The sequence below is a fragment of the Anolis sagrei genome, chromosome 1 (assembly GCF_037176765.1).
Source record: "Anolis sagrei isolate rAnoSag1 chromosome 1, rAnoSag1.mat, whole genome shotgun sequence".
NCBI lineage: Eukaryota > Metazoa > Chordata > Lepidosauria > Squamata > Dactyloidae > Anolis > Anolis sagrei.
The window spans coordinates 29,276,773-29,302,377 of record NC_090021.1 but is presented as its reverse complement, the minus strand read 5'-3'; the positions used below and the strand labels follow the sequence as shown (position 1 = coordinate 29,302,377).

Sequence of the window (25,605 nt, the reverse complement as noted above, 5' to 3'; positions counted from 1 at the left end):
ACCATCTGCTGTCATGCAGAACCATGTCTTTTATACATATGGGGCGGGGGAGGAGACCTGCATATGAACTCTGGAAATCCCATGGCACAGTTAGGTGAAGATTCCTCATCACTTAGGTCACTGGTTCTCAACATATGGGCCCCCAGGTGTTTTGGTCTACAACTCCCAGAAATCCCAGCCAGTTTATCAGCTGTTAGGATTTCTGGGAGTTGAAGGTCAAAACATCTGGGGACCCACAGATTGAGAACCACTGATTTAGATGGTGAAATGCTGTACATGGGGAGATTACTGCTGATTTAGGGTGCATCTACAGGAATTAATGCAGTTTGACACCAACTTTAACTGCCATGACTCAATGATATGAAATCATGGGGAAAGTAGTTTTAGGAGGTCTTGAGCTTTCTCTGCCAGGATCCTCATTCCCCACCAAACGACAACTCCTATGATTCCATAACATTCTCTCCTGATGTTTCTCCTGCATCTATGGCGGGCATTCTCAGAGGTTGTGAGGTCATCTATGGCAGGCATCCTCAGAGGTTGTGCGACAACATCTAAGGATGCCTGCCATAGATGCAGGTGAAACGTCAGGAGAGAATGCTTCTGGAACATGGCCATACAGCCCAGAAAACACACAACAAACTGGTGTCAAACTGCATTAATTCTACATGTTTGTTTATTTATTTGTTTATCACACTTGTACCCTGCGCTTCTCACCCCGAAGGGGACTCAGAGCGGCCTGACAAAGGCAACAATTCAATGCTGTGCATACATATACATAGATAAATAAACAAATGTATTAACCAATTAAAACATAAACTTTAAAACATCAATTAAAATCACACAATCCAGGTCATATTCTGGGGACGGTCCAAGTTGTCATTATGCTATTTTATAGTTTCTTATTGCACTACTCCCATTTACTGACCAAAAGCTTGGTCCCAGAGCCATGTTTTTAGTTTTTTTCCTGAAGGTCAGGAGGGAGGGGGCCAATCTAACTTCACTGGGGAGGGGCCACCACTGAGAAGGCCCTGTCTCTCATCCGCACCAGTTGCGCTTGCGAGGGGAGTGGGACTGAGAGCAGGGCCTGCACCAATTATCTTAGCCTCTGAGGGAGATACGTTCCAACAGGTAAGCTGGGCCGGAACCAAAACATGTAGATGCACCCTTAGGAAATATGGTGTGTGCAAAGGAAGAAGAAACCTAATTCAAATATAACTGAAGACTTATCTAGCTGTCACTGTGTGTGCATGGAAGAAAGGGGACCAAATTATTGTTTTATTATTGTGGTTGTTATGGTTTGGCATCTCGTCAGTGTCCAATGTATGGCATTGAAGTTTTGTCAGTTATGTGTAAACCGCTTTGAGTCCCCCTAGGGGTGAGAAAAACGGTATAGAAATACTGTAAATAAATAAATAAATAAATAAATAAATAAATAAATAAATAAATAAATCGGTGTTGACTAAATCTAACCTGGACACAGTGCTCGGCATCCTGTTAGTGACATTGTGGACCCTACTTGGACACAGCAAGATGTTATGCCTTTCTCCTTGGCGTGGTATCCAAACTGTCTCAATCTACAGCTGTCATGCTATGGAAAAGGTTGTTTCTGTTTACCAGTTGGGGGAGGACCAGGGTGGCAAAATAGAGGATTTGGCTTTGAGTAGAAGGGATAAGAAGGTGCTCTTCATCTCTGAGCGTAATGCTATTTCCTTCACCTCTGAGCCAAGAGCATCCCGTTCTTCCTCATCTGACTTCCCTGCCTATGTTCTTCTCTCCCTACTCATTGATGGCAGGAGCAGCCACTCTAGGACCAACAGTTGTGCAAAGGATGGAGAACAAAAGGCTAGAGCAGTGCTTCTTATGCTAACTGATGTGGGAGATTGGATTATTTCCCAGTTATTTGTGCCCATTGACTACAATTGTGTGTTTCCTGGAAACACTCTGTAGACCAGCAGTCAACAGCTCTGGGACCATCACTTTGACTAACATTAGGCTATGGAATAGTTCCTTGTGCCTCCTTCAAAAGTAGGATATATACAGCGGGCAAGAGAGGCTGAAAAGAAACTGTGCAGTTGGAATACTACCTGCTTGATGTGGGCACTTGACTAATGAGAACTGCCACTGATTTTTTGAGTATGTCAGGAATGACTTAAGAAACTACAAGTCGTTTCTGGTGTGAGAGAATTGGCTGTCTGCAAGGATGTTGCCCAGGGCACGCCCAGATGTTTTTGATGTTTTACCATCTGTATGGGAGGCTTCTCTAATGAGCTGGAGCTGACAGAGGGAGCTCATACACACTCTCATCGGATTCGAACCTGCGACCTGTCAGTCTTCAGTCCTGCCAGCACATGGGTTTAACCCGCTGCACTACCGGGGACTCTGCTGATGAAAATCCTTTACACACAGATGTCAGGAAGCATGTGTTTCTTTTTTACATGCTGAAACCAAAAAATGGGAATAAATAGCACATACAACATTGAGAGCTGGTCTAATCGGCATAACCTCACTTCCTGTTTCTATGTTGCTCCGCACAAGAGTAAACATGTCTGGACTGGGCTTGTAAAATAACAATATCTCTACTGCTGTAATACTCAAGAGCTTGGAATTAACAAGAGCAATAGGGAAAAAATGAACTGTGATCCATCTGTCTTCCTGTAATAAAGATATGAGTAAGTTACATTAGGACAGTAACCAAATTAGAGTTAGTTAGTTAGTTTCATTCCTTTGCTCCTATAAGTGTAACTTTTATACTTACAAGAGTACAACCTTACTAAATGGAAGATCAATTTCACATGGGTTAAATTCTAGCTTGTGTTATATTGTAGTTTGTGCTCTGTATTTGTGTAGAAAATTAAGATGAAATGGATGGGAGGCATGTGTCTTTACTATGATATCCATGATAACAGTCACTACATACATTTTGAGATCCTGCTCTATACCTGCAATTTATTTCTTTTTTAAAAAGTAGTGTCCCGGGTTCTTTCGATAAGAGATTTGATGCCTAATCAAAGATTTCTAACCAGGGTATCTACAAGACTTCTAGTTCTTGTGAACTGCTGTAAGCCAGAGGCTCTGAGTTTGATTATGAAGCATAATGCTCATACTTGAAAGCTTCCCTTTTCCATGAACTTATCACTAGTCTGTAAGAAAAAAACATTGTTAGCTTTATCCTTCCTGCCCACAAAATAAAAGTTGTTGTGTACCTTCAAGTCATTTCTGGCCTATGGCAACCCTAAGGCAAACCTATCATGGAATTTTCTTGGCAGGATTTGTTCAGAGGTGATTTGCTATTGCCTTATTTATTTATTTATTTATTTATTTACAGTACTTATATTCTGCCCTTCTCACCTCGCAAGGGAATCAGAGTGGATTACAATGCACATATACATGGCAAACGTTCACTGCCATAGACATACAACATATATAGACAGACACAGAGGCAATTTAACATTCCAGCTTTTCCTGGCTTCATGAGAGAATGCTCGGTTCCGGACACAGGCGGAGCTGTCACTTTACCATCCACTTGTGACACTGGGTCCTTTGATGAAGTACTTCCTCATTCTTCCGCAAGCTTCTGGAAGGTTTTATGGCATCATAAATTAGTTAAATTAGCCTCCCCACATAAAGCGGTATCTAAATTTCCTACTTGACAGATGCAACTGTCTTTCGGGCTGCATAGGTCAACAGCAAGCTAGACTATTAATGGTTGGGAGCTTACTCCAACCCAGGCTAGCTTCGAACTTATGACCTCTTGATCAGTAGTGATTTAATACACTACTAACCAGCTGTGCCACAGCCTGGTCCTCCTGCTGAGGCTGAGAGTCACTTACCCAGTGGATTTCCATGGCTGAGTATTGTTTCAAACCACAGTTGTAGTTCAAAGTTCAAACTGCTACACCACTATGGGTCTCCAATAGAACAACACTGATCCACTCTGCATGGTTATTACGACGATTACTGAGAGCATGTATGTGATACTCACCAAGCACATCAATGCTGCTGGGCTTAATGCTTTAGGGATGCAGATACCATGGCCTTCCAGGCATTCGTGAACTCTTAAGATCTCTCACCCCTGACCAGACTGCTTTGGGCTGATGGGAATTTCAGCCCAAATAGACTAAAAATGGACCTGTTTACTGATTTCTCCAGTACAAGGGAAAAGGTGGCAGTGATAGGGACAAAAACTGCTCCACAAGACTCTGGTATGTGTACCTTACCTTTCCCTCACTTCCTGTGGTTCAGCAACGTAGAGGCATAAAGGTTGGATTTCCTTCTCAAATTAAGCAGTTTAGTGTTCCACCCAATCCCTAAACTATAGCTGATCAGGAAGCAACCCATATTCATAAACCACAGTTTGTTTGCTTCAGTATAGTTTCAGTTAAGATTAAGTATAATTTGCCTGGATGCAGTGATAATGCTAAACTTAGACTGTACACCTTTGGCAGGGCCCATTTTTATTTGTTTGATGGCTCTATATGAATAAAGATATATGAGTGCTGAGTTGGAGGACAGGGAAGCATTCATGGAACAATCAGTCATAACTGATCAGCAAAGATGTTTTGCTTTCTTGAAACTCAGGCTGGATCTACACTGCCCTATATCCCAGGATCTGATCCCAGGTTATCTGCATACTCCAGATTATCTGAAAGTGTAGACTCATATAATCCAGTTGAAAGCAGACAATCTAGGATCAGATCCTGGGATACAAGATAGTGTAGATCCTGCCCCAGAATAATTACTGCTAGTCCACTCAGCTTGAGCATTCCTTATCTGAAATTCTGAAATCCAAAAAATTCCGAAATCCAAAACCATCCACACTGGTGGTTTTTTACAGAATTTGTATTCCACCCTTCTCACCTCAAAGGGGACTCAGGGCTGATCACAAAACACATATATGGCAAACATTCAATGCTGTTATACACTGACAACACAGACACACTAGACAGATATAGGTATATAGGCTTTTCCCATCTTTAGCATCTTGGAGGTTGTGCTTGATTCCGGCCACAAGGGGGTTTTGTCGCTCCATCCTCCATTCTGAAGAGCCCTGTTCACAGACTTCCTCCTTTGATTGAATCACCGGCATTTCACACACAGACACACTAGACAGATATAGGTATATAGGCTTTTCCCATCTTTAGCATCTTGGAGGTTGTGCTTGATTCCGGCCACAAGGGGGTTTTGTCGCTCCATCCTCCATTCTGAAGAGCCCTGTTCACAGACTTCCTCCTTTGATTGAATCACCGGCATTTTTTGGTATTTCTTTATGGTGCCATTAAAATACCTCCCCACTTAAGCGGTACTTATTTATCTACTCACAGATATTTTCGATCTGCCAGTGAGCTGGGCTGAAGGTCGGGCTCTCGCTTCGAACTACCAACCTTTTGATTGCCAAGATGTATTACAGCTGGTGGTTAACCTGCTGTATTAAAGCCCAGCTAAGACAGTGACATCTTTGTTTTCTGATGGTTCAGCATGCTATAACTGTGTTTCATGGACAAAATTATTTTAAAAATATTGTGCATATAATTTCCTTCAGGCTATATGTATGCAGCATTGATGAAATATCAATGATGTTTGAGTTTAGTCTTGGTCCCATCTCATTATCTGTATGCAAAATCCAAAATACATGAACCTTCCGATCCCTATCATTTCGGATAAGGGCTATTCAACCTATATTGGTCTAAAAATGGACAAATAGTCTGATAGAATGTCAATGGACTTCATATATTCAATAGGTTTAGACCAGGGGTCCTCAAACTAAGGCCTGGGGGCCAGATGCGGCCTTCCAAGGTCATTTACCCGGCCCTCACTCAGGTTCAACCTAAGTCTGAAACTACTTGAAAGTACATAACAACAACAACAATCCTATTTCATCAGCCAAAAAGCAGGCCAACATTTCCAATTTAAATACTAATAAGTTTATATTTGTTAACATTTTCCACATTTTAATTATTGTATTGTTTTAAAGTGTTTTTTACACTACAAATAAGATATGTGCAGCATGCATAGGAATTCATGTTTTGTTTTCAAATTATAATCCGGCCCTCCAACAGTTTGAGGGACTGTGACCTGGCCCTCTGTCCAAAAAGTTTGTGGACCCCTGGTTTAGACTGATACAACTGGAAAGTGATTTTAATAATGAGACGCTGAGGACTTGTGTTTTATTGTTTTTTATTGCTATTATTATTATGTATGTGTTTTATTGTCTTTATTGTTTTTGTTATTATTTATTATTATTTTATTGTTTTTATATGGTTTATACTATATTAATGTTTTAACTATATTTTATGTTGTTGGGGGCATTGAATTATGCCGATTGTAAACCGCCTTGAGTCACCTTCGGGTTGAGAAAGGTGGTATATAAATATGGTAAATAAATAATGTTATTGTCATTGTCTCCAATGGAACGTTTTGTGCCCTCATTAAGCTCAGAATAAAGCAGACAGAATTCTATTAAAGCTCAAACTAGAGTCTTTACTTCACAGTTTGGAGTGACTTTGTCCTTTCAGCATTCAAGGCAGTTCCTTATCTTTCCATGAAAATATATTTGAAATGCAGACCATCCAGTAAGTTGGAACTACCATTCTGCAATGTAAAGTTTCTACTACCTAAACTCCAGCAGGCTAGAGCTACTTTTCACTGGTGTTTGGGCCCAGTTCTGAAATTCACAAGGCATTCAGCAAGATCCAGCACAGCTGCTACATTCCAAGTTTTCAGCACTTAATCTAGAACATACTCATACAAATTCAGCACAAAGTCTGGCCAGTGTGTGCAATTAGCAAAAACACAAAGCAAGAGATTTTCCATGAAGTGAAGTTTGGCTGCAGATACAAATAGTTGTGTGTGAGTGTATTAAAAAAAGTTTTAGAGGAGAAAAGCAGCACATCTGATTACAGTCCTGTTTCCTTTCCATGCTTCCTTTAAAAAAGTTGAACATATTTTTCCAAGAAGAGCTGCATCCTTCAAAGGGCCTTAATTCATGCAAAGAAACTGGAGCCCAGTGGCATGGTCACTTCTTTGCTTTGCAGAATAGGGCAAGGCTTGGAAGAATAGCAGTTATTTTTAATTCCCTCTAAAGAGGCATTGATAATCTAACAAAAGCACTTCGCTGCTTTTAGTTTGTGTGGGAACAACCCATTGCTGCAGGGTAGCTACAAACACTCACTCTTGGCATCAGTAGTCCTCCTGGCAAAGGGATGCTTCTTCAGCAGCAGGCCTCATAGACTGCTTTGCTGAACCTTGGTTTACTTCATTTTTCTATGACAGGAAAATTCTCAAGACTCTCTTATTTCTCCTTACTTTCTCTTGAAACTATGGCTGCACCTAAACCAATGATTTTTAACCTGTGGGCCACAGACCACCAGTGGGCTGCTAGGACGAAAGTCTGGTCTGTGAGCCTCCTTGTCCTTTATTTATTTATTTATTTAATTTTATTTCCACTCCTTTCGTGTTGCCTGCCACTCCTTCCCTGTTGCTGACCATGGCATATGTTCTGTATCAGAAACTAGAGCTGATGTGGTGTATCCAATGCAATTTCCTGAGTCAGCACCCCAAACCGAATCTAAAGTTGACCAAAAACTGATTCGTAACCCTTTTGGTACTAATGTTGGAGATTGGTCCCTGGCCAAAAAATGATTGGGAACTACTGATCTACAGAGAAGATGTAGTTTGACACCACTTTAACCACCATGTCTCAATGCTATGGAATCCTGGGTGCTATAGTTTTGGTGAGGCAATAATATTCTTTGGAGATAAGGCTAATGATCTTGTAAAATGACAACTCCAAGAATTCCATCACATTGAACTAAAGTGGTGTTAGACTGGGTTAATTTAACAATGCAGATGTGCCTCAAGTGTGCATGTATTTTCTGACACTTTTGACTGAAAGTGGTTGTTTTTTTTAGTCTATCTGAGCTCAGATGTTTTATTGCCCATGTGTACGCATGTTCCTTCAAGTTGCTTGCTGCATTTTGTGGCAACCCCATGAGCTTCATAAGGTTTATTAAGCGAGGTATGCTCAGATGTGCTCTTGTGACTTCCTTCCTCTGAAATGCAGCCCTCATTGACATACTTCCATCCAAATACTTACCAAAGCTGAGCCTGCATAGATAAAGATAAAGGTTTCCCCTTGACATTGAGTCAAGTCCAACTCTGGGGAATGGTGCTCATCTCCATTTCTAAGCCGAAGATCCAGCGTTGTCCATAGACGCCTCCAAGATCATGTGGCCGGCATTACTGCATGGAGCGGTTACCTTCCCATCAGAGCAGTACCTATTGATCTACTCACATAGATAGCTGCAAAGCTTCCATTATTCGATGGACCTTTGGGATATTAGGCCATTTTATTAAAGTCAAATCATTGTTGCATTTTGTCTTCTGAGCTGCTGTGAGAGGCTTTTGTACCATAAAAGACGGCTTCAAACAATAACTAAGCCCATTTTACCATAGCCATGTTCACTACAGTTTTTGATACTGTGCAACTGAAATATTTACTACATCATTGCTACCATTTATATCAGAGATGCGCAAAAAATACCTCTCCAGATTTCCAACTGCCAACGGTTCTAGTTAGCACATTTGATGAAAATGCAATAAACTCTAGGTCAATAAAATCTAGAAAGCCATACTTTGCCTGTTGCTGGTTTTCAACCAGAGAATGTGCTTGGGACCTGCTGTGCCTGTGGCTTTTAAACTTCCTGGCTCCACTTTGACCCGCTCACCGAGAAATCTTTTCATGTCTGCCTTAATTTTGCTGCTGAGATTTCTGGGAAGTTTTCTTAGGACAGCATTCAGTTCCTGTAGAGAACTGGCCGCCCTTCTTGTAATCCACCACTTCTTTTTGAAACTGAAAGTGTTCCCCAGAGCAAAAAAAGGAAAAAAAAGAGGCAAATCTCAGGTTTTCAGGCAATTTGGTTTTAGTTTTGCTTTTTTACTAACTAGAACAGTAGTTCTCAACTGTCCTAACACTGTGACGCCTTAACACAGTTCCTCATGTTGTGGTGACTCCCAACCATAAAATTATTTTCGTTGCTATTTGCTACCTGGTATTTCTCCAAAGAACTGAATTTGAGGTCTTCAACATGCAAAACTACAACCATGTAGATTAGGCATCCTCAAACTGTGTCCCTCCAGCTGTTTGGGACTCCAACTCTCAGAAGCCCTAACAAGTTTGTTCAATTGTCAGGAATTCTGGGAGTTGAAGGCCTGAACAGCTGGAGGGACGCAGTTTGAAGATGCCTGGTGTAGATCATAGAACCATAGAGTTTGAAGGGAACACAAGGGCCATCTAATTAATCTAACCTTGCAGGGAAATCCAAAGCACACCTGACAGATGGCCATCCAGCTTTTGTTTAAATATCTCTAGAGAAGGAGACCCCACCATGCTCCGAGGTCAGTGTTTTGGTCTTCTAGATGTTTTGGACTTAAATTCCCAAAATTTTGGTGAATCTGGCTGAGGTTTCTGGGAGTTGAAGTCTCAAACTGACAACTCATTGCTCTCATTCATATTTTGTTACTCCGTTCTCAGAGGACACTACCTTCCAGCAACATAATAGTGCTTACCCAAAATAGGAAAGCATGTGTATTGCTATCACAAGGTGCGCTGTTTGATAGGTAAGATGTGCCATGATGATAGTTCAATCCAGTAAGTGATGAAATGAGAAACCACGTAGGAATGTGTGATATGGTCCTTTAAGTCCTGTGTTTTTAAAGGAACCATAGAAGCCGAATGAGGGAAAAGGCAAGTTTCCTCACTGCCACAACCTTGTCCGAAATAGGTTTTTATTTATTCTTTCCTCGTGGAACAGAATATTTGATGACATGAGGATCTTTTGTAAAGTTGACAGATGTGCCATATGATATCTACTTAGCAGCCCCCAGCTACACATGCAGAGAATGTGAAGCCATGCTCTCATTTTGCATTGCTAAACAAGACATGAGTGAAGCAATCAGACTCATTCCTCACTCTTGTAGCTTGAGGTTTAAATTTAGTGGTTCCCTGATGTCGTTGCACTTTTAATTCCCAGAAGCACCAATGGGAACTAATACTTGTAATTGTAGTCCAATAATATTAGAACAGTGGGTGCATCTCCACTGTAAAATGAATGTAGTCTGACAGTATTTTGGCCACCGTGGTTCAATGCTACGCAATCCTGGGAGTTGCAGTTTGACACTCTTTCGCAGAAAGGGCTGGAAACCTTCAAATCTACAACTCCCACAATTTCATAGCCTTAAGCCATGGCAGTTAAAGTGGTGACAAACTGCATTAATTCTACAGTGTAGATCATACATGGGCAAACTTCGGTCCTCCAAGTGTTTTGGACTACAATTCCTAACAGCTGGTTGGCTGTTAGGGATTGTGGGACTTGTAGTCCAAAACACCTGGAGGACCGAAGTTTGCCCATGTCTGGTGTAGATGCACTTCACACACTTCCCCTCATTAAGACCAACCTTAGAGAGACACATCACAGATCTTGCAGCCTTACTGAAACCTCATGACTCAGAATAGGAATGCCTTCTAGTAGACAAATGCAGAATTCTCACCTTTGTGCAAAAGAGAACACTGTTACTCCCCTTAAAGCAACAGTAAAGATCTGAGCTGTATTGCTCATTTCATTGAATTGAGGTTATATATACATCTACATTTTTAAAAAAGAACTGAATGCTTTTGCTATTATATTAAATTCTTATATAGTTCCTAAGGATTTTAAAAAGCTTCTTTATTGGTTCCAATATTTTAGCAACATACATTGCAGTTTGACTCTGGATTACTAATCTTTTTAAGCATTTGCCACAAAAACAGCAAAACACTGGACCAAACGGCCTGTAATGTGTAACTGCCACTTTTCAGACTCCATATCCCAATCAGGAAATGCCAGGCTGCTGTGACTCACGCCCAAAGCCTCTTAATGGATAAATGGCTAGAAGGCAGAATATAGGATATATCCTGAATCTGAATATAGGGGACATGTTTAGAGAACAATGCCACCCTTTGATATTTTCAGGACCCCAGAAAAGTCTTTTAACAAAGTGTAGCTTGGTGTCTTAAGAGGCCAGGCTATACATGTTTGCCCCATCTGAATCTCCCCTTTTCCATGTGTTCACTAGGCTAGAGGAAAGTTGCCAGTGCAACAATGACCCATCCCTATAGTGTATGTTCTAAGGCGGAAACATTTAAATTTATTTGTACATTGCACTTCATACTTGTTTCTTGCTTCCTAACAAAGGCTGAATCTGTACTGTAGAATTTTTTTTTTAATCGTGTCAGGAGCGACCTGGTGTGAGAGAATTGGCCGTCTGCAAGGACGTTGCCCAGGGGACGCCCAGATGATTTTGGATGTTTTTATCATCCCCCGGTGGCGCAGTGGGTTAAACCCCTGTGCCGGCAGGACTGAAGGCCAACAAGTCACAGGTTCGAATCTGGGGAGAGGCAGATGAGCTCCCTCTATCGACTCCAGCTCCTCATGCGGGGACATGAGAGAAGCCTCCAAGGGTGATAAAAACTGGAGAATTACTAGTTTGACACCACTTTTAACTGTCATGGCTCAATGCTATGAAATCCTGGGATCCATATTGGTGCATCAGCACTCTTTGGCAGGCTGCAAGACCTTACAAAGCTACAGCTCCCAGGATTCCATAGTTTTGAGCCATGACAGTTAAAGGGGTGTCAAACTGGTTGTTCCTTAAATAAATCCCTATTCTATGCTAATCAGTCATCAAAAACCAATCTACAGAAACCACAAACCATTGAGATCTAAATAGGAACTGTAGCCAACTCATGATCATGTCTAAGCGAACATTAATTTCTTTACTGAAACCCAGTCCCGGATTGGTTGAACTACAGAGCTCAGAGGGGAAGTGATGCACTCCAGCTAGTGTTTTTAGAAATCATTGACAGCAGGAGGAAACCATGTTAATGAACCTTAGGTGTATAAAAACAAACCTAATTGTGGGGAAATAAAAACCATTTTAAACAGGCATACTGTAACTGTTTTGTGTTGCAAATGCAATGATTTGAAGTCTTATAGATTTGCTTAAGGCAATGGTTCTCAACCTGTGGGTCCTCATGTGTTTTGGCCCTCAACTCCCAGAAATCCTAACAGCTGGTAAACTGGCTGGGATATCTAGGAGGTGTAGGCCAAAACACATGGGGACCCACAGGTTAAGTCAGATCAACATTGAGATCTCTGAAATGCTTTAATGAATATGGAGCATGTTTGTCAGGAATTCTGAGAGTTGAAGTCCAATACCTGGAGGGTCAGATTGTGCAGGCCATGTGTCCATATTACAAGGATCCCGTCTTGGAACTGTACACAAACAGGGTCAGGTATGAAGTGTCACTTTGGGCCATGTTCTTCTAACACAGAACAGACACTGCTTATTCCCTATTCAAGTCAGAGCATCTGCATGTAGAAAACCAATTGTTTCTCATTTCCTCATCTGTGCCTATCTTAGACTCAAGTGTCAGGAACTATCAAGTCTTTAATGTGGCCTAATTTATCTTGTTTACAAGAGCTACCTCCCATGAGACTGTTGAGAAGATGAATGTCAAGTAGGGTGGGAAGAATGGACCTCAGATGTTAGATCCATAGGCCTGCCTGCACAACCTGTGATCCTCCACGTGTTTTGGACTTCCAACTCCTAGAATTCCTGACCATTGGACAAGCTGGCTAGGGTTTCTAGGAGTTGGGAGTCCCAAATATCTGAAGGTCACAGGTTGGACAGGGCTGATCCACTGTAGAATTAATGCAGTTTGACACCAACTGCCATGGCTCAATGTTATGGGATCCCAGGAATTGTAGTTTTACAAGGTCTTCTACCCATCTGTGTTATGCCCTGCCAAACTACAATTTCCATGTCTCCATAGCAATGAAACATAGCAGTTAATAGTGCCAACGGCATCGATTCTAGTTTAGATGCACCAGTTAAGACTGCGGCTCCCACTGTGTAATGGCCAATGCCATGGAATTCTAGAAGTTCACCATCTATATATAGATGGTCATACTTTCGCCCATTCCTATCAGAGGCCAAAACTCCAGCCCATGTGCGCTCTTGGGTTCTTCCTGAGGATGTAGAAAAAAATGGGAAAGGATGTATTTTTGTATTTGTTTTTGCAGTGGCAGAGAGAAATGAGTTGCTGTTTCCTCTGGCAACAGGCTTCAGAAGGGAATCTCTGAACGAAGCAAGAAAGTCAACATTCAACACTACAGGTTTTGTACTGCAAATGGAAGTAATTTAATTGTCAGAATGACAATTTGTATGCCTATATATATTGTCTTCGTCTCTGCAAGGCCTAATAAATATACATTCTGGGTTCTTCAGAAGAGTGGCTATAGTAGTGTAATTAAATTAGTACTAGCTTTCTTTGTATTCCTAGGCTTGCCACAATATATTTGTTTAATCAGCAAAGATGCAGAGAAAATCAGACCACTCCCCTTCATTAATGTATACAAGACTGTAGTTTTTGCAATCGTACTTTGGAACGTTCTGGAAGGCAAGTTTATTGGTTTTGGCAGCCTCCCAGATGTTTCTGTAGGAATGGGGCAATTCTGCAGTTCAAAAGCAGGTTAATCTCTAGCTAGACAACATACTGATAGGGGGAAACTAATAAAGAAGCAGCACCTCGCAGACATGGCTTTAATAGCTTGGGATTTTTTTCCTCAAAAGTTTTATTGGGAGAACTACAAAACATTTACAGTACAAGGTTTACAGTCTCACACTCCAAATATGTAGTGAACTGACTCTCCAAAATATATTACAACTCAAGTTGACTTATCTTCTAGATACATTCAAAACATACTTCTGTTAAAGTAGTCCAAAGAGTACATAGTGCTGAACGTGTATCTATGTACATTTTTATTTTTAAAAAGTACTGCTCATTCATCCACCTTTCAAGGAATTTTGGGAAACTCTTGACTTTCAAAACAAGGAAAGTTTCATGTTTTGGAACTCTTAATAAAGAAATGATCATGTATGCAAAAAAGGATCAAATCTAAAAGGTGGCCTCCTTTTATAAAAAGATGAGTGGTACAATTTCTTGTAGCTAAAAACCCAGCCCTACATTCAAATTCTCAAGCATTAAGAAAAATACTTATTTGGTTGAGGAAGTTTTAAGGCAAGCATGGACCCTTATATGAAGGCACTATGAGATATAATACTGGGACCCCCACCCCTTTTTATTGCTACATACTTTTGAGACTATCACAGTGTGATTGGTGAAAGTTAGGCAACACGAATACTTTTTTGGTTAATTTTTAAGAAGTCTGAATTAGGTCTGCCACTTTAAATTCTGATTGCAAAGTAGGTTTCAGCTTGGACGGGTTACAACCATTGTACATTCTAAAAAACCCATTGAAATTTCTCAAACTACTTCCACAGCATTGAGTCAGATTTCTATAAAAAAAAAGCAAATGCAATCTTTCAATTTACGTAAACAAGGAAAGAAATCCATGAAATAAATATTACATACAATCTCTTAAATTAAGAATTTTACTCATTTACAATAAAATAACCAAGTGAAGTTACAAAAAGGCATATATTACTGTGAAAAGAACACACTCCACATTTTGCCGATTAATAATGGCAATCATAATTTAAACATAATAAAAGAATATATATCTATTGCTTTTCATCATACCCGATAAATACAGTATGAACAAATTACCAATGTATACTTTTCACAAGATAATAAATAAGTTAAATAGTTTCATATTGAGTTGTGCAGTGACTTGCGCAATCAACTCAGCTAAAAAAAATTAAAAAATCAGCAGTTATTCGCCAACAATTACAAACTAAATTCAGTTGAATGCTTCCAAATAAAGCAACAAAAATTGTTCTAAGCCAAACATCCACTAAGTGGTGGCAATGGAACCAATATTAAACTTTGGAATGGAAGTTTTAGCATGTTATAATATATATATAGATATATATAAAAAAACTAGAGTGTTATCAAGGCATATTCTTGGCAGGATGTTGGATTTTTTTTCTTTTAAAAGCTTATACATTTAGTACATTTACTTTAAATTTGATTGAAAGGCAAAAAAATTACCCCCACACTCCGGACTCATTCTTGTTTTGTTTTCTATAGACCTGGAGGGGCCTGGAATGCAGAGTTCATGGGCCTCCAGACTGATTGTTGATTCCTGGGGGGAGTAGGATTGGGTAGATTTGTTTGCGGATGCTCATTTTACCCTTCGTCTCCTCCCCTCCCCATATAAACACACACGTTTGAAAGATGGAATGGCTGCTGGTGATGGTGCACAGTTAACTAATCTAAAAATAAAAAAGGGGAAAAAAAGAAAGGAAATCCTCCTTTTTCCAATAGTCTTTGTAGATTGAGAAAAAATGAGATTGTTCTCTTGATTATTCTCTTGCCTTTTATGAAAATTATTTTGTTCATCTCTTTAAAAAAAAGAAACATTTCTTTTGCTTTCTCCTCTCTGAATTTGCTCAGCAATCAAAGGATTTTTGTTTTGTCTCAAAAAAAGGCATACATTAAGGGGAAAACATATTAAAAACCAAGAAGAAAGGAAATCCTCCTTTTCCAATAGTCTTTGTAGATGGAAAACAAAAAGAGATTGTTCTCTTGATGACTATATTCTCTTGCCTTTATGAAAATTATTTTGTTCATATCTTTAGAAAAAAAAAGAAACATTTCTTTTGCTTTCTCTTCTCTGAATTTGCTCAACAATTGAAGAATTTCGTTTGGTGTTTTTTAAAAAGGCATATACTGGGGAACAAAAGTATGAAAAACCCAGGGGGGAAAACAACAAGAATCAAAAGTCTGTGCGAGCTTGGCTAGTTAAGTTTTCTGGAGGCGGTTGCAGTCTCTGCTTTGGAGGAGGAGGAGAAATGGAGGGGGGGGGGGGATAACAGCCTGCTAAGTGTGACCCCAAGGAAAGATGAGGAAGGGAAGAAAAAAGGATACTTCCAATGAGGGGCCACCCCAAAGAACAGGGGAAGGGGGGAGGCTGCCCCCCAACTGAGGGGTAACTCAATGGACAAAAGGAAATAGGAAGGCTGTCTCACAACTTGGGGGGGGGGGGTCAGAGAAAGGGGGGAGGGTCACTCAAATGGAAGAGAAAGGAGAGGGAGGCTGACTCCCCAACTAAAGGGGGTCACACCAAAAAAAAAAGAGGAGGAGACAAAGGATCGTAAGGTGGCCCCCTCAACTGAGGAGTCTGTCAAGGAAAGGAAGAGGAGAGAGATGGGAAGCCTGCCCCCAACTGAGGGAAAAAAGGGAGAAAGGGAGTCACTCCAAGCAAGGCAGGCCTGGGCCTACTTGGGCCTTCCCTCCAGGTGTTTTGGACTTCCAACAGAGCTGGGATTAGTCTAACCCAGGCTTTTCCCTTCAGGTGTTTTGGACTCCAACTCCCAGCATTCCTAACAGCCTCAGGCCCCTTCCTTTGCCCCTTCAGCAGCTTAAGCGGCTGAAGGGGAAAAGGAAGGGGCCTGAAGCTGTTAGGAATGCTGGGAGTTGGAGTCCAAAACACCTGGAGGGAAGGCCCAAGTAGGCCTAGGCTTGTCTTAAGCAGCTGAGGGGGGAAAGGAAGGGGCCTGAGGCTGTTAGGAATGCTGGGAGTTGGTGTCCAAAACTGGAGGGAAGGCCCAAGTAGGCCTAGGCCTGTCTTAAACGGCTGAGGGGGGAAAGGAAGGGGCCTGAGGCTGTTAGGAATACTGGGAGTTGAAGTCCAAAACAACTGGAGGGAAGGCCCAAGTAGGCCCAGGCCTAGGTCTGCTCTTAGGGAATCCCTTCCTCAGTCATCAGAGACTGAGAGGCGGCTGAAGATGGGGAGGCGCCTCCCAGAGTCGAGGCCGGGCGACTCGGAGCCGCTGAGGGAGCCAGAGCTGAGGGAGCCGCTCAGGTAGCTCTCGCGGTCAGAGAGCGAGTCCTCAGGCGGGCTGGGCGGCGGAGGCGGCACGGCGTCGAAGACGGGAGACTCGGAGAGGCGGCGCAAGGGCTGGAAGCTGAAAGGCGGCGAGGCTGGAGGAGCGGGAGGAGGAGGCGGCGGAGGAGGAACAGGACAACAGCTCCCTCCTCCTCCTTGTTGTTGGTGGCAGCGATAGAAAGCGGTGAAGCAGCCATTCTGAGGAGGAGGCGGAGGCGGCAAGGCCAGCGCTGGCGCAATGAGGCTGCCTAACTCCTGCCCGGCTGAGAAGGCGAAGGCGTTGTTGGCACACGATGGTGGAGAGGCCACTAAATCATCGCAGTAGGACGAGGAGGGAAGCGGTGGCGGCGTGCGGGAACCCCCTCCTGCTGTCCCGACTCCTCCTGGGCCGCTCTCCAAAAGCAAGGCCGCGGCTGCAGCAGCCACTTCTAGGCCTCCCGCGGTGATGTGGTTGCCATGGTGATGGGCAGAGAAGCCGGAGAAGCTGAGGCTGTGGTGCAGTTTGGGCCTCTCGCGAGAGTGCAGCACCCCGAAGCCTGAGAGGGGAAGGTCCCGGATGGAGGAAGTGTGAGGCGGGACGAAAGCAGCTCGGAGGTCACCAGTGCTGCCGGCGTGATGGCGATGAGGAGGAGGAGGAGGCGGTTGGCCGTTACTATGAGGAGGAGGAGGAAGAGGGGGCTGGGCCTGTTGTTGTTGTGGAGGCGGAGGAGGGAGAGGAGGTGGCGCGCTCCCACTGGGTGGCGCAGGGCGGCGCTCGTCAGCGTTGTGGATGAAGTGGCAGCGCGGGCCGTATGGGCAAAAGCCAATGGTGTGGAAAGTGCGGCAGAGCTCCGTCTTGTACTTAGGGTGCCGCGTGAGGCTGCGCAGCTCGTGGAAGCCATGGGCGAACTGGCACTTCTCGCCGTACTTGCAGGCCCCGCTTTCCTCGAAGGGGCGGCACAGCTCCGTCTTGTAGCGCGTCGAGTTGATAGGCGCGCCCCCTCCGCCATTACTCCCATTGTTGTTGTTATTCCCGTTGCCTCCTCCTCCTCCTTTCGTCGCTTGCTGGAGCTGCTGCATGAGGTGTTGGCTCCGCTCGCCATTCTCGCTGAAGGACCGGTCCCGGAACTTGTTCTCCTTGTTGAGCAAGGCGGTGGTGGTGGCGGCACTCGAAGGAGCAGAAGAAACAGGCGCCTGCTGGTGGGGATGATGAGTGGGGCTGATATTCCCCCCTCCTCCTCCATTGCCAGGCTCCTTGAGGCTCCCAAAGGAAGACGGAGAAGAGGAGGAGGAAGATGATGAAGACGAGGACGACCCGCTGGGGAACTTGGGGCCTCCGTTGGCCAAGGCCTGGAGGTTGCTGGCCGAGTGGCGCCTCAGGAAACCCGGTGCAAAGCCAGAGCCGGGCGCATTCCCCACAGGGCTGCCCACTGCCTTCTTGTCCAGCATACTGCTCAGGGACTTCTCGGTCTGGGAGCCGGAAAAAGGGGAGAGGAATGGGGATGTGGGCCAGGAAAGAAAGGAGTCGGGTTAGGAATCAGTGTTGGAAAGGGGGAGGCAAACACACTGACAAAACTGAAAGAAAAACAGTGCAAAGTGACTGGGAGAAGAGCTTATTTCTCCCCCAGACCTGTCCATGCCTTTCCCTTTCTTTCCTTCCTTGCATTGGCTGACCGCAACAACAATAGTATTAGTTTTCCAGGCTATAAAGCCCACAGTGACTGGGGGAAGGAAGAGTTTGTTTTCCCCCCAGACCTGTCCATGCCTTTCATTTCCCTCCTTGCATTGGCTGACCACAATAATGTTATTTTCCAGGCTTTATGGCCCACAGAGACTGGGGGAAAAGTTTGTCCCCCCCCCCCCCCCACTTGTCCATGCCTTTCCCTTTCTTTCCCTCCTTGCATTGGCTGACCACAATAATAATAATAATAATAATAATAATAATAATAATAGTTTTCCAGGCTTTATAGCCCACAGTGACTGGGGGAAGAGTTTGCCCCCCCCCTCCATGCCTTTCCCTTTCTTTCCCTCCTTGCATTGGCTGACCACAATAACAATTGTAATAATAATAATAATAATAATAATAGTTTTCCAGGCTTTATGGCCCACGATGACTGGGGGAAGTTTGCCCCCCCCCCCTGTCCATGCCTTTCCTTTTATTTCCCTCCTTGCATTGGCTGACCACAACAACAAGATTATTAGTTTTCCAGGCTTTTATGGCCCACGATGACTGGGGGAAGTTTGCCCCCCCCCCCCTGTCCATGCCTTTCCTTTTATTTCCCTCCTTGCATTGGCTGACCACAACAACAAGATTATTAGTTTTCCAGGCTTTTATGGCCCACGATGACTGGGGGAAGTTTGCCCCCCCCCTGTCCATGCCTTTCCTTTTATTTCCCTCCTTGCATTGGCTGACCACAACAACAAGATTATTAGTTTTCCAGGCTTTTATGGCCCACGGGAAGAGTTTGCCCTCCCCCCGCCAGTCCTGTCCAGGCCTTCCTTTTTCTTTCCCTCCTTGCATTGACTGACGACAACAATAGGGTTGTTGTGGGTTTTCCGGGCTGTATGGCCATGTTCCAGAAGCATTCTCTCCTAACGGCTCACCAGGCATCCTCAGACATGGGCATTGAAAATGAACAAAATCTAGCTACTGGTATTTTTAAAAATCATGATAATAATGGAAAAACAACACTAAAAATAAGGGAATTCCAGACAAGAAACTATCAGGGCCAGCTAACACCCAACCAAGGATTCCCCCAGGCAGGAAGCAGCCAAGCCTTGAAGCTGCAAGGCTATTCAATGCTAATCAAGGTGGTTGATTGCAGCATTCACACTGACATCAAACAGATACATAAACCCCACTTGCCTAGTTTCCAACAGACCTCACAACCTGTGATAATGCCTGTACAAAACGTCAGGAGAGAATGCCTCTGGAACATGGCCATACAGCCCGGAAAACTCACAACAACCCATTGATTCCAGACTTGAAAGCCTTCACAGTACAATAATACTTTATTTCTATACTGTAGCCCTACTCTGGGCGGTTTCCAACATACAAAGCAAAACATTCAATCGCCAGAAAGGAAAACCATACAGAAAAATTAAAAAACAAACGTCATAAAACATAAAAATCCATTAAAACGCGTGCAAAAAAAAGGGCAAAACATTCAATTGCCAGAAAGAAAAAACATACAGAAAAAAAGTAAAACATAAAGCTTGCTAAAACACAAACATACACAAACCTCCCTCCCGCCGCTCCAAGCAAGTCTGAGCTGAGATTTAAAACTTTGGGGGTTTTCTTTTGGTCTCAAAACCCCTCCCTCCCCCCATGACAACGCAAGCCTCCCTTCCCGCCGTTCTCCAAGCCATTCTGAGCCGAGATTTAAAACTTGGGGTGTTTTCTTGTTGCTCTCAAAACCCCTCCCACTCCAGGCTAAACTTGCACTTCTTCCCCGATTCAATCGTTATGACTTGTTGCAGCCAAATTTTTTAAAGCCGCCACAACAGTTCAAAAACAACCAATGTTGCAAAAGATATATAATATATATATAACCCCACAACCTCTGAGGATGCCTGCCAGAGATGTGGGCGAAACGTCAGGAGTGAATGCTTCTGGAACAATAGCCATACAGCTCGGAAACTCACAGCAACTCATATAAGAAATAATTGGGTTGCTGTGAAGTTTTCCAGAAGATGTATGGCCACGTTATAGAAGCATTCTCCCCTGAGGTTGTGACAACTGAGGATGGCCTGCCATGGATGTGGGTGCAACGTCAGGAGAGAATGCTTCTGGAACATGGCCATGCAGCCCGGGAGTTTTTCCAGCAACCCCAAGGAGAGAAAGATAGGTAAAAATAAAAGTTCCACCAAAAATAAAAGTTCCCACCCTCTCTTCTTCGTACAAATCTGCAAATTGGATTATGTGCAGGACACACCCTTCCTCGTTGTTGTTCTGCTATGCGTTGCAAGTTCCAATGGTGTCCACTAATGCACCCTTCTTTCTTGCTTCTTGCAAAGCGAGTTGTGATCTGGAAGGCGACACGTCCTTCTCCAAAGCCCTTTACAAGCATTTAATGCATTAGCTGATTATTATTATAGACTGCTTTAATGCAGTTAGAGGGGTCTACACTGACCATATAGTAAGGAGTTTCTGCATTATATGGCAATGTAGATGGGCTCAGAGCAGGCATGGGTAAGTCTGGGCCCTCCAGGGTGTTTCCCTCCCCGCTTAAGCGGGGAAAAGGAAGGGGCCTGAGGCCGTTAGGAATGGTGGGAGTTGGAGTCCAAAACACCTGGAGGGAGGGCCTAAGTTTGCCTATGCCTGGGTTAGACTAATCCCAGCTCTTCTCCAAAGAAGCAAAGAGGAAAGAGTTCAGAGTACACCCTTTCTCCTTACTATTCTCTATTGAAAAGCAAACTTATAAGCAAAGGGACTATATTCTCTCTTCTCCAAACAGCAACAAGAAATAAGTTTAGAATAGTAAATTACTATTCCAAATCAGTTACTATTGTTTCCACCACAAAGCACACTCTTTCTCTCTGCAAAAAAGAACGTCCTGCAGTAGAAGCTAGTTTAAAAAGTATTTGAAAACACATAAGTTAAAGGACTTCATTATGCTAAATTATGCATAAAGCACCGCAAGCTAATATTGTCCAAACAGTTCCAAGACGAAGTTACTCAGAAGGGAGAAGTTTGAAGTATACTCCCAATTGCACTTGTTGCAAAACAACAACAAAATAAAGGTTTGCAAGTTTGCAGACTTATTTTGCAAACTAGCCCTATTCAGCCTAATAGGGACTGACTCCCAAGAGAAAAGGGTCGTTTGCAGACTTCTTTTGCAAGTTTGCAGACTCCTTTAGCAAACTAGCCTTATTCAACCCAATAGGGACTGACACCCATGTGAAAAGGGTCGTTCTGGCTTCTTTTGCAAGTTTGCAGACTTCTTTTGCAAGTTTGCAGACTTCTTTTGCAAACTAGCCCTATTAAACCCAATAGGGACTGACTCCCAAGTGAAAGGGGTCGTTCTGGCTTCTTTTGCAGACTTCTTTTGCAACTTTGCAGATTCCTTTTGCAAACTAGCCCTATTCAACCCAATAGGGACTGACTCCTAAGTGAAAAGGGTCGTTCAGACTTCTTTTGCAAGTTTGCAGACTTATTTTGCAAAACTAGCCCTATTCAGCCCTATAGGGACTAACTCCCAAATGAAAAGGGTCATTCTGGCTTCTTTTGCAAGTTTGCAGACTTCTTTTGCAAGTTTGCAGATTCCTTTTGCAAACTACCCCTATTCAGCCCAATAGGGACTGACTCCCAAGTGAAGAGGCACAGCTCTTAAAGCACAGCAGGCCAATGCAAAAGGCGTGCTGAACTCCCAGCAGCTCGTTCCCGGGCCTTTGCAACCACTGCCGATTTCCCCCAGCCAACTTTCCACAAGCTCCTTCCCAAAGCCACCCCTCCCTCCTTCCCTCCCTCCCTGCTCTCACCTTGCAGAACAAGTCGATGTCGTAGAAGGCAGATAACAGCGTCGCAGACATGTCTAGATCCTGTAATGGTCGGAAATGCAGCAAGGACCGAAAGATCCCACTCTCCTCGGGAGCTTTGGACGAGCCACGACTGGATAAGGTGAGGGGGCTGGTGGCTGGAGGCGGGAAATCAAGTCCTATTTCAAAAAGGGGGGGGCGCTTTTCCTTCCCTTTTTTTGTTTTGTTTTTGCAGCAAGAGATAGGGAAGCACAGATCTTGCTGTGCTTGCTTGCTTTCTCCCTTCTCTCTGTCTCACTCCCTCTCTCTCTCCCCGCTGCGGGAACTTGGCGGCTGGGGAACACGCCCCATATATAAACGCCGGGGCCGCGGCGGGAGGGGGCCCAGCCCTGGCCCAGCCGGGTGTCCCAGCAACGGCGCCCCGCCCACCTCTCCTAGCCACGCCCACTCCGAGGCGCCGCGCCGCTCTCATTGGCCGCCGCCAATTTTCCTCTCCGTGACCCGGAGGGCGGGGAGGCGGAGCGAATGGAAGAGCCGATCCAGGAGGAGGAGGAGGAAGGAGAGCGTGCTTGCTTGCTTGCAAGTAAAAGGAGGGAGTGTTTGGAGCAGTTTCTCTCCCTCTTCCAAGCCTTTGAAATTTACAGACTTGTTACATTTGCTATCTATTTTTCTGCAGTACTCAACTTTTGCAGTTTCCTATCCTGCCCCATTTTTTTTTTGCAACGCAAACAAGAAGATCCCAGGCCGTGCTAGGCACGCGCTCAACAGAGCCAGCAGTGTGTGCTCCTTTGTGCGCGAGGCTTCAGTGGGAAGCTGAAAAGGGAACACAGACTTGGGGCGCGCTTTGGGGAGGGTGTTTCTACACTGTAGATTTAACGCAGTTTGGACACTGGGATTGACAGCTTGGTGGGGTCTTTCAGCACAGCCAGGATTCCTCAGTCTTGGGGTTTTGGGTTGAGTGTACAATTAACGCAGTTTGGATCCTGGGATTTATAGTTTGGTGAGGTCTTGTTAACACAACCAGGATTCCTCAAATCTTGGGGTTTTGGGGGGTGGTTCTATACTGTAGAATTAATAGTTTGGATCCTGAGATTTATAGTTTGGTGGGGCCTTTCAACACAGCCAGGATTCCTCAATCTTGGGATTTGGGGGGGGGGGGGTGTTTCTACACTGTAGAATTAATGCAGTTTGGATCCTGGGATTTACAGCCTTTTTAACACAGCCAGGATTCCTGTTTCGGGCATTGAGTTGGGATACTTCTACACTGTAGAATTAACGCAGTTTGGATCCTGGGATTTATAGTTCGGTGGGGCCTTTTAACAGCCAGGATTCCTCAATCTTGGGGCTTTGGGGGTGCTTCTGCACTGTAGAATTAATGCAGTTTGGATCCAGGAATTTACAGCTTGGCGAGGCCTTGTTAACACAGCCTGCATTCCTCAATCTTGGGGCTTTGGGGAGGGTGTTTCTTCACTGTACAATTAACGCAGTTTGGATCCTGGGATTTAGTTTGATGGGAGTTTTTTGGTAAGAGAAGGCGAAAGACCTTGGAAAACCACAACTCCCACGACCCTATTGAGCCATGGCAGTTAAAAGTGGTGCCAAACTCTGCACTAAGCCAGCAGCCTAGATGCATTGTGGACTTCAGCCTCCTGAAGCTAGAAGCGGGTGGGAGTTTGAAACCTTAATAAAACCCGGAGCATCAAAGTCCAGGAAGGGCTGCTTTGTAAATGGGAGAGGTGTTGATATAAAGGCTCCTTTAGCACTGTGTTGTCGAAGGGGTTCATGGCCGGAATCACTGTGTTTCTGTGAGTTTTCCGGGCTGTGTGGCCATACTCCAGAAGCATTCAGATGCAGGCGAAACGTCAGGAGAGAATGCTTCCGGAGAAACAACCCAGATCCTTAGCGACGTTGCGCGCCTCGGGCGTGTCTAGACACCCAAACGCCGAAGAACTAAACGCCATGATGGCTCAACGCGGCGGGATCTTGGGAGTTGTAGTTTGGGCGGGGCAGGGACGAAGGCGGAAGACCTCGTTAGAATTACCACTTTCCCAGGAGATGTGGCTGTTAAAGAGAGTGGTGCCCAAACAGCATTGAGTTCCAACAGTGCGGGCCAAGAGGCTGAATCCCTGGAGGTCTCTCCACTCTCTAGGAGCCTTCAAAGAGTTCCAAGCCAGGCTCAGGGCGGGAAAACAAGAGTGACTCCTCCTCCTCCTCCCACCCAGGATCCCTTGTGTGCCACGCCACAGGGCCTTTTTGGCCCCCCTCTTTTGGCAAACAAAAGGCTGGGGATGGGGCTTGGGAGTCTGGGGAAGGGAGGAAGCAGGGCTTTCCTTCTTTCCTTCCTTCTTTCTCCGGGAGCCCGCGGGCTGCTGCTGACTCCTCTCTCGCCCTTCCCAGACTTGGCCGGCGCTCAAGGTCTTGTGATCGGACTGGCCGAGCCAGCTCCGCGCCTCCTTTGACACACAGCCCCGAGAAGGCTTCCCAGCCAGGACAGGCAAAGAAAGGAGAAACCCCGCCTTGCAAACCTCGGCTTCCTTCCCTTCTGCCCCGCCTCCTCTTTCTCCTCCATTTCTGTCCTCTCCCAATCTCTTTTTCTTCCCCCTCTGTAGAGATCAGGCCTGGGCCAACTTTGGCCATCCATGTGTTTTTGGACTTCGACCCCCACCATTCCTAACAGCCTCAGGCCCCTTCCTCCCCGCCCCCCCCCCCTCAGAGCCACTTAAGCCTAGAAATAATTTTCTAAGATCTGCAGAGATACTCGCAGGAACACCTCAGCAAGCCAGAGTCCAAAAGTGGCAGGCTAAAACGCAGAACCTCAAGTCATGGCTGGTACCGAATGAGAGAATCCCTCCTAGGCACACAAAAGACTGGGCCCAGATGCAGTCAACCTTAAATGGGGCCACAAAGTGGATTCCACAACATTTCTGTCCTTTTCCCAATTTCTTTGTCATCCTCTGTTGGCCCAGGCCAACTTTGGCTATCCATGTGTTTTTTGGATTTCAACCCCCAGCATTCCTAACAGCCTCAGGCCCATTCCCCCCCCCCCCCAGCTGCTTTTGGACTTCAACTCCCACCATTCCTAACAGTCTCAAGCCCCTTCCTTTCTCCCCCCCCCCCCCCCCCAGCTGCTTAAGCCTAGAAATAGCTTTCTAAGATCTACAGAGATACTCACAGGAATACCCCAGCAAGCCAGAGTCCAAAAGTGGCAGGCCAAAACACAGGTTTATAGTATGATAGCTGGGTCCGGAAGCTCCGAGCG

The 25,605-nt window shown here is 44.6% G+C and overlaps 1 protein-coding gene across 1 annotated transcript; it reads right to left on the bottom strand.

Annotated features, from left to right (window-relative positions):
- Positions 1–16,541: 16,541 nt before the first annotated feature.
- On the bottom strand, positions 16,542–22,727 carry ZFP36L2 (ZFP36 ring finger protein like 2). Its single transcript, XM_060754383.2, has 2 exons — positions 22,350–22,727; positions 16,542–18,338 (listed from the first exon to the last, which is right to left on the bottom strand). Exons 1-2 carry the CDS (start codon positions 22,398–22,400, stop codon positions 16,758–16,760), a joined length of 1,632 nt encoding a protein of 543 aa, XP_060610366.2. The 5' UTR covers positions 22,401–22,727; the 3' UTR covers positions 16,542–16,757.
- Positions 22,728–25,605: the final 2,878 nt, after the last annotated feature.

Coding starts and splice junctions, on each gene's coding strand:
- ZFP36L2 (XM_060754383.2), bottom strand. CDS start 22,400: ATGTCTGCGACGCTGTTATCTGCCTTCTACGACATCGACTTGTTCTGC. Junction 18,339..22,349: donor ACATCGACTTGTTCTGCAAG/GTGAGAGCAGGG, acceptor TCCGGCTCCCAG/ACCGAGAAGTCCCTGAGCAG.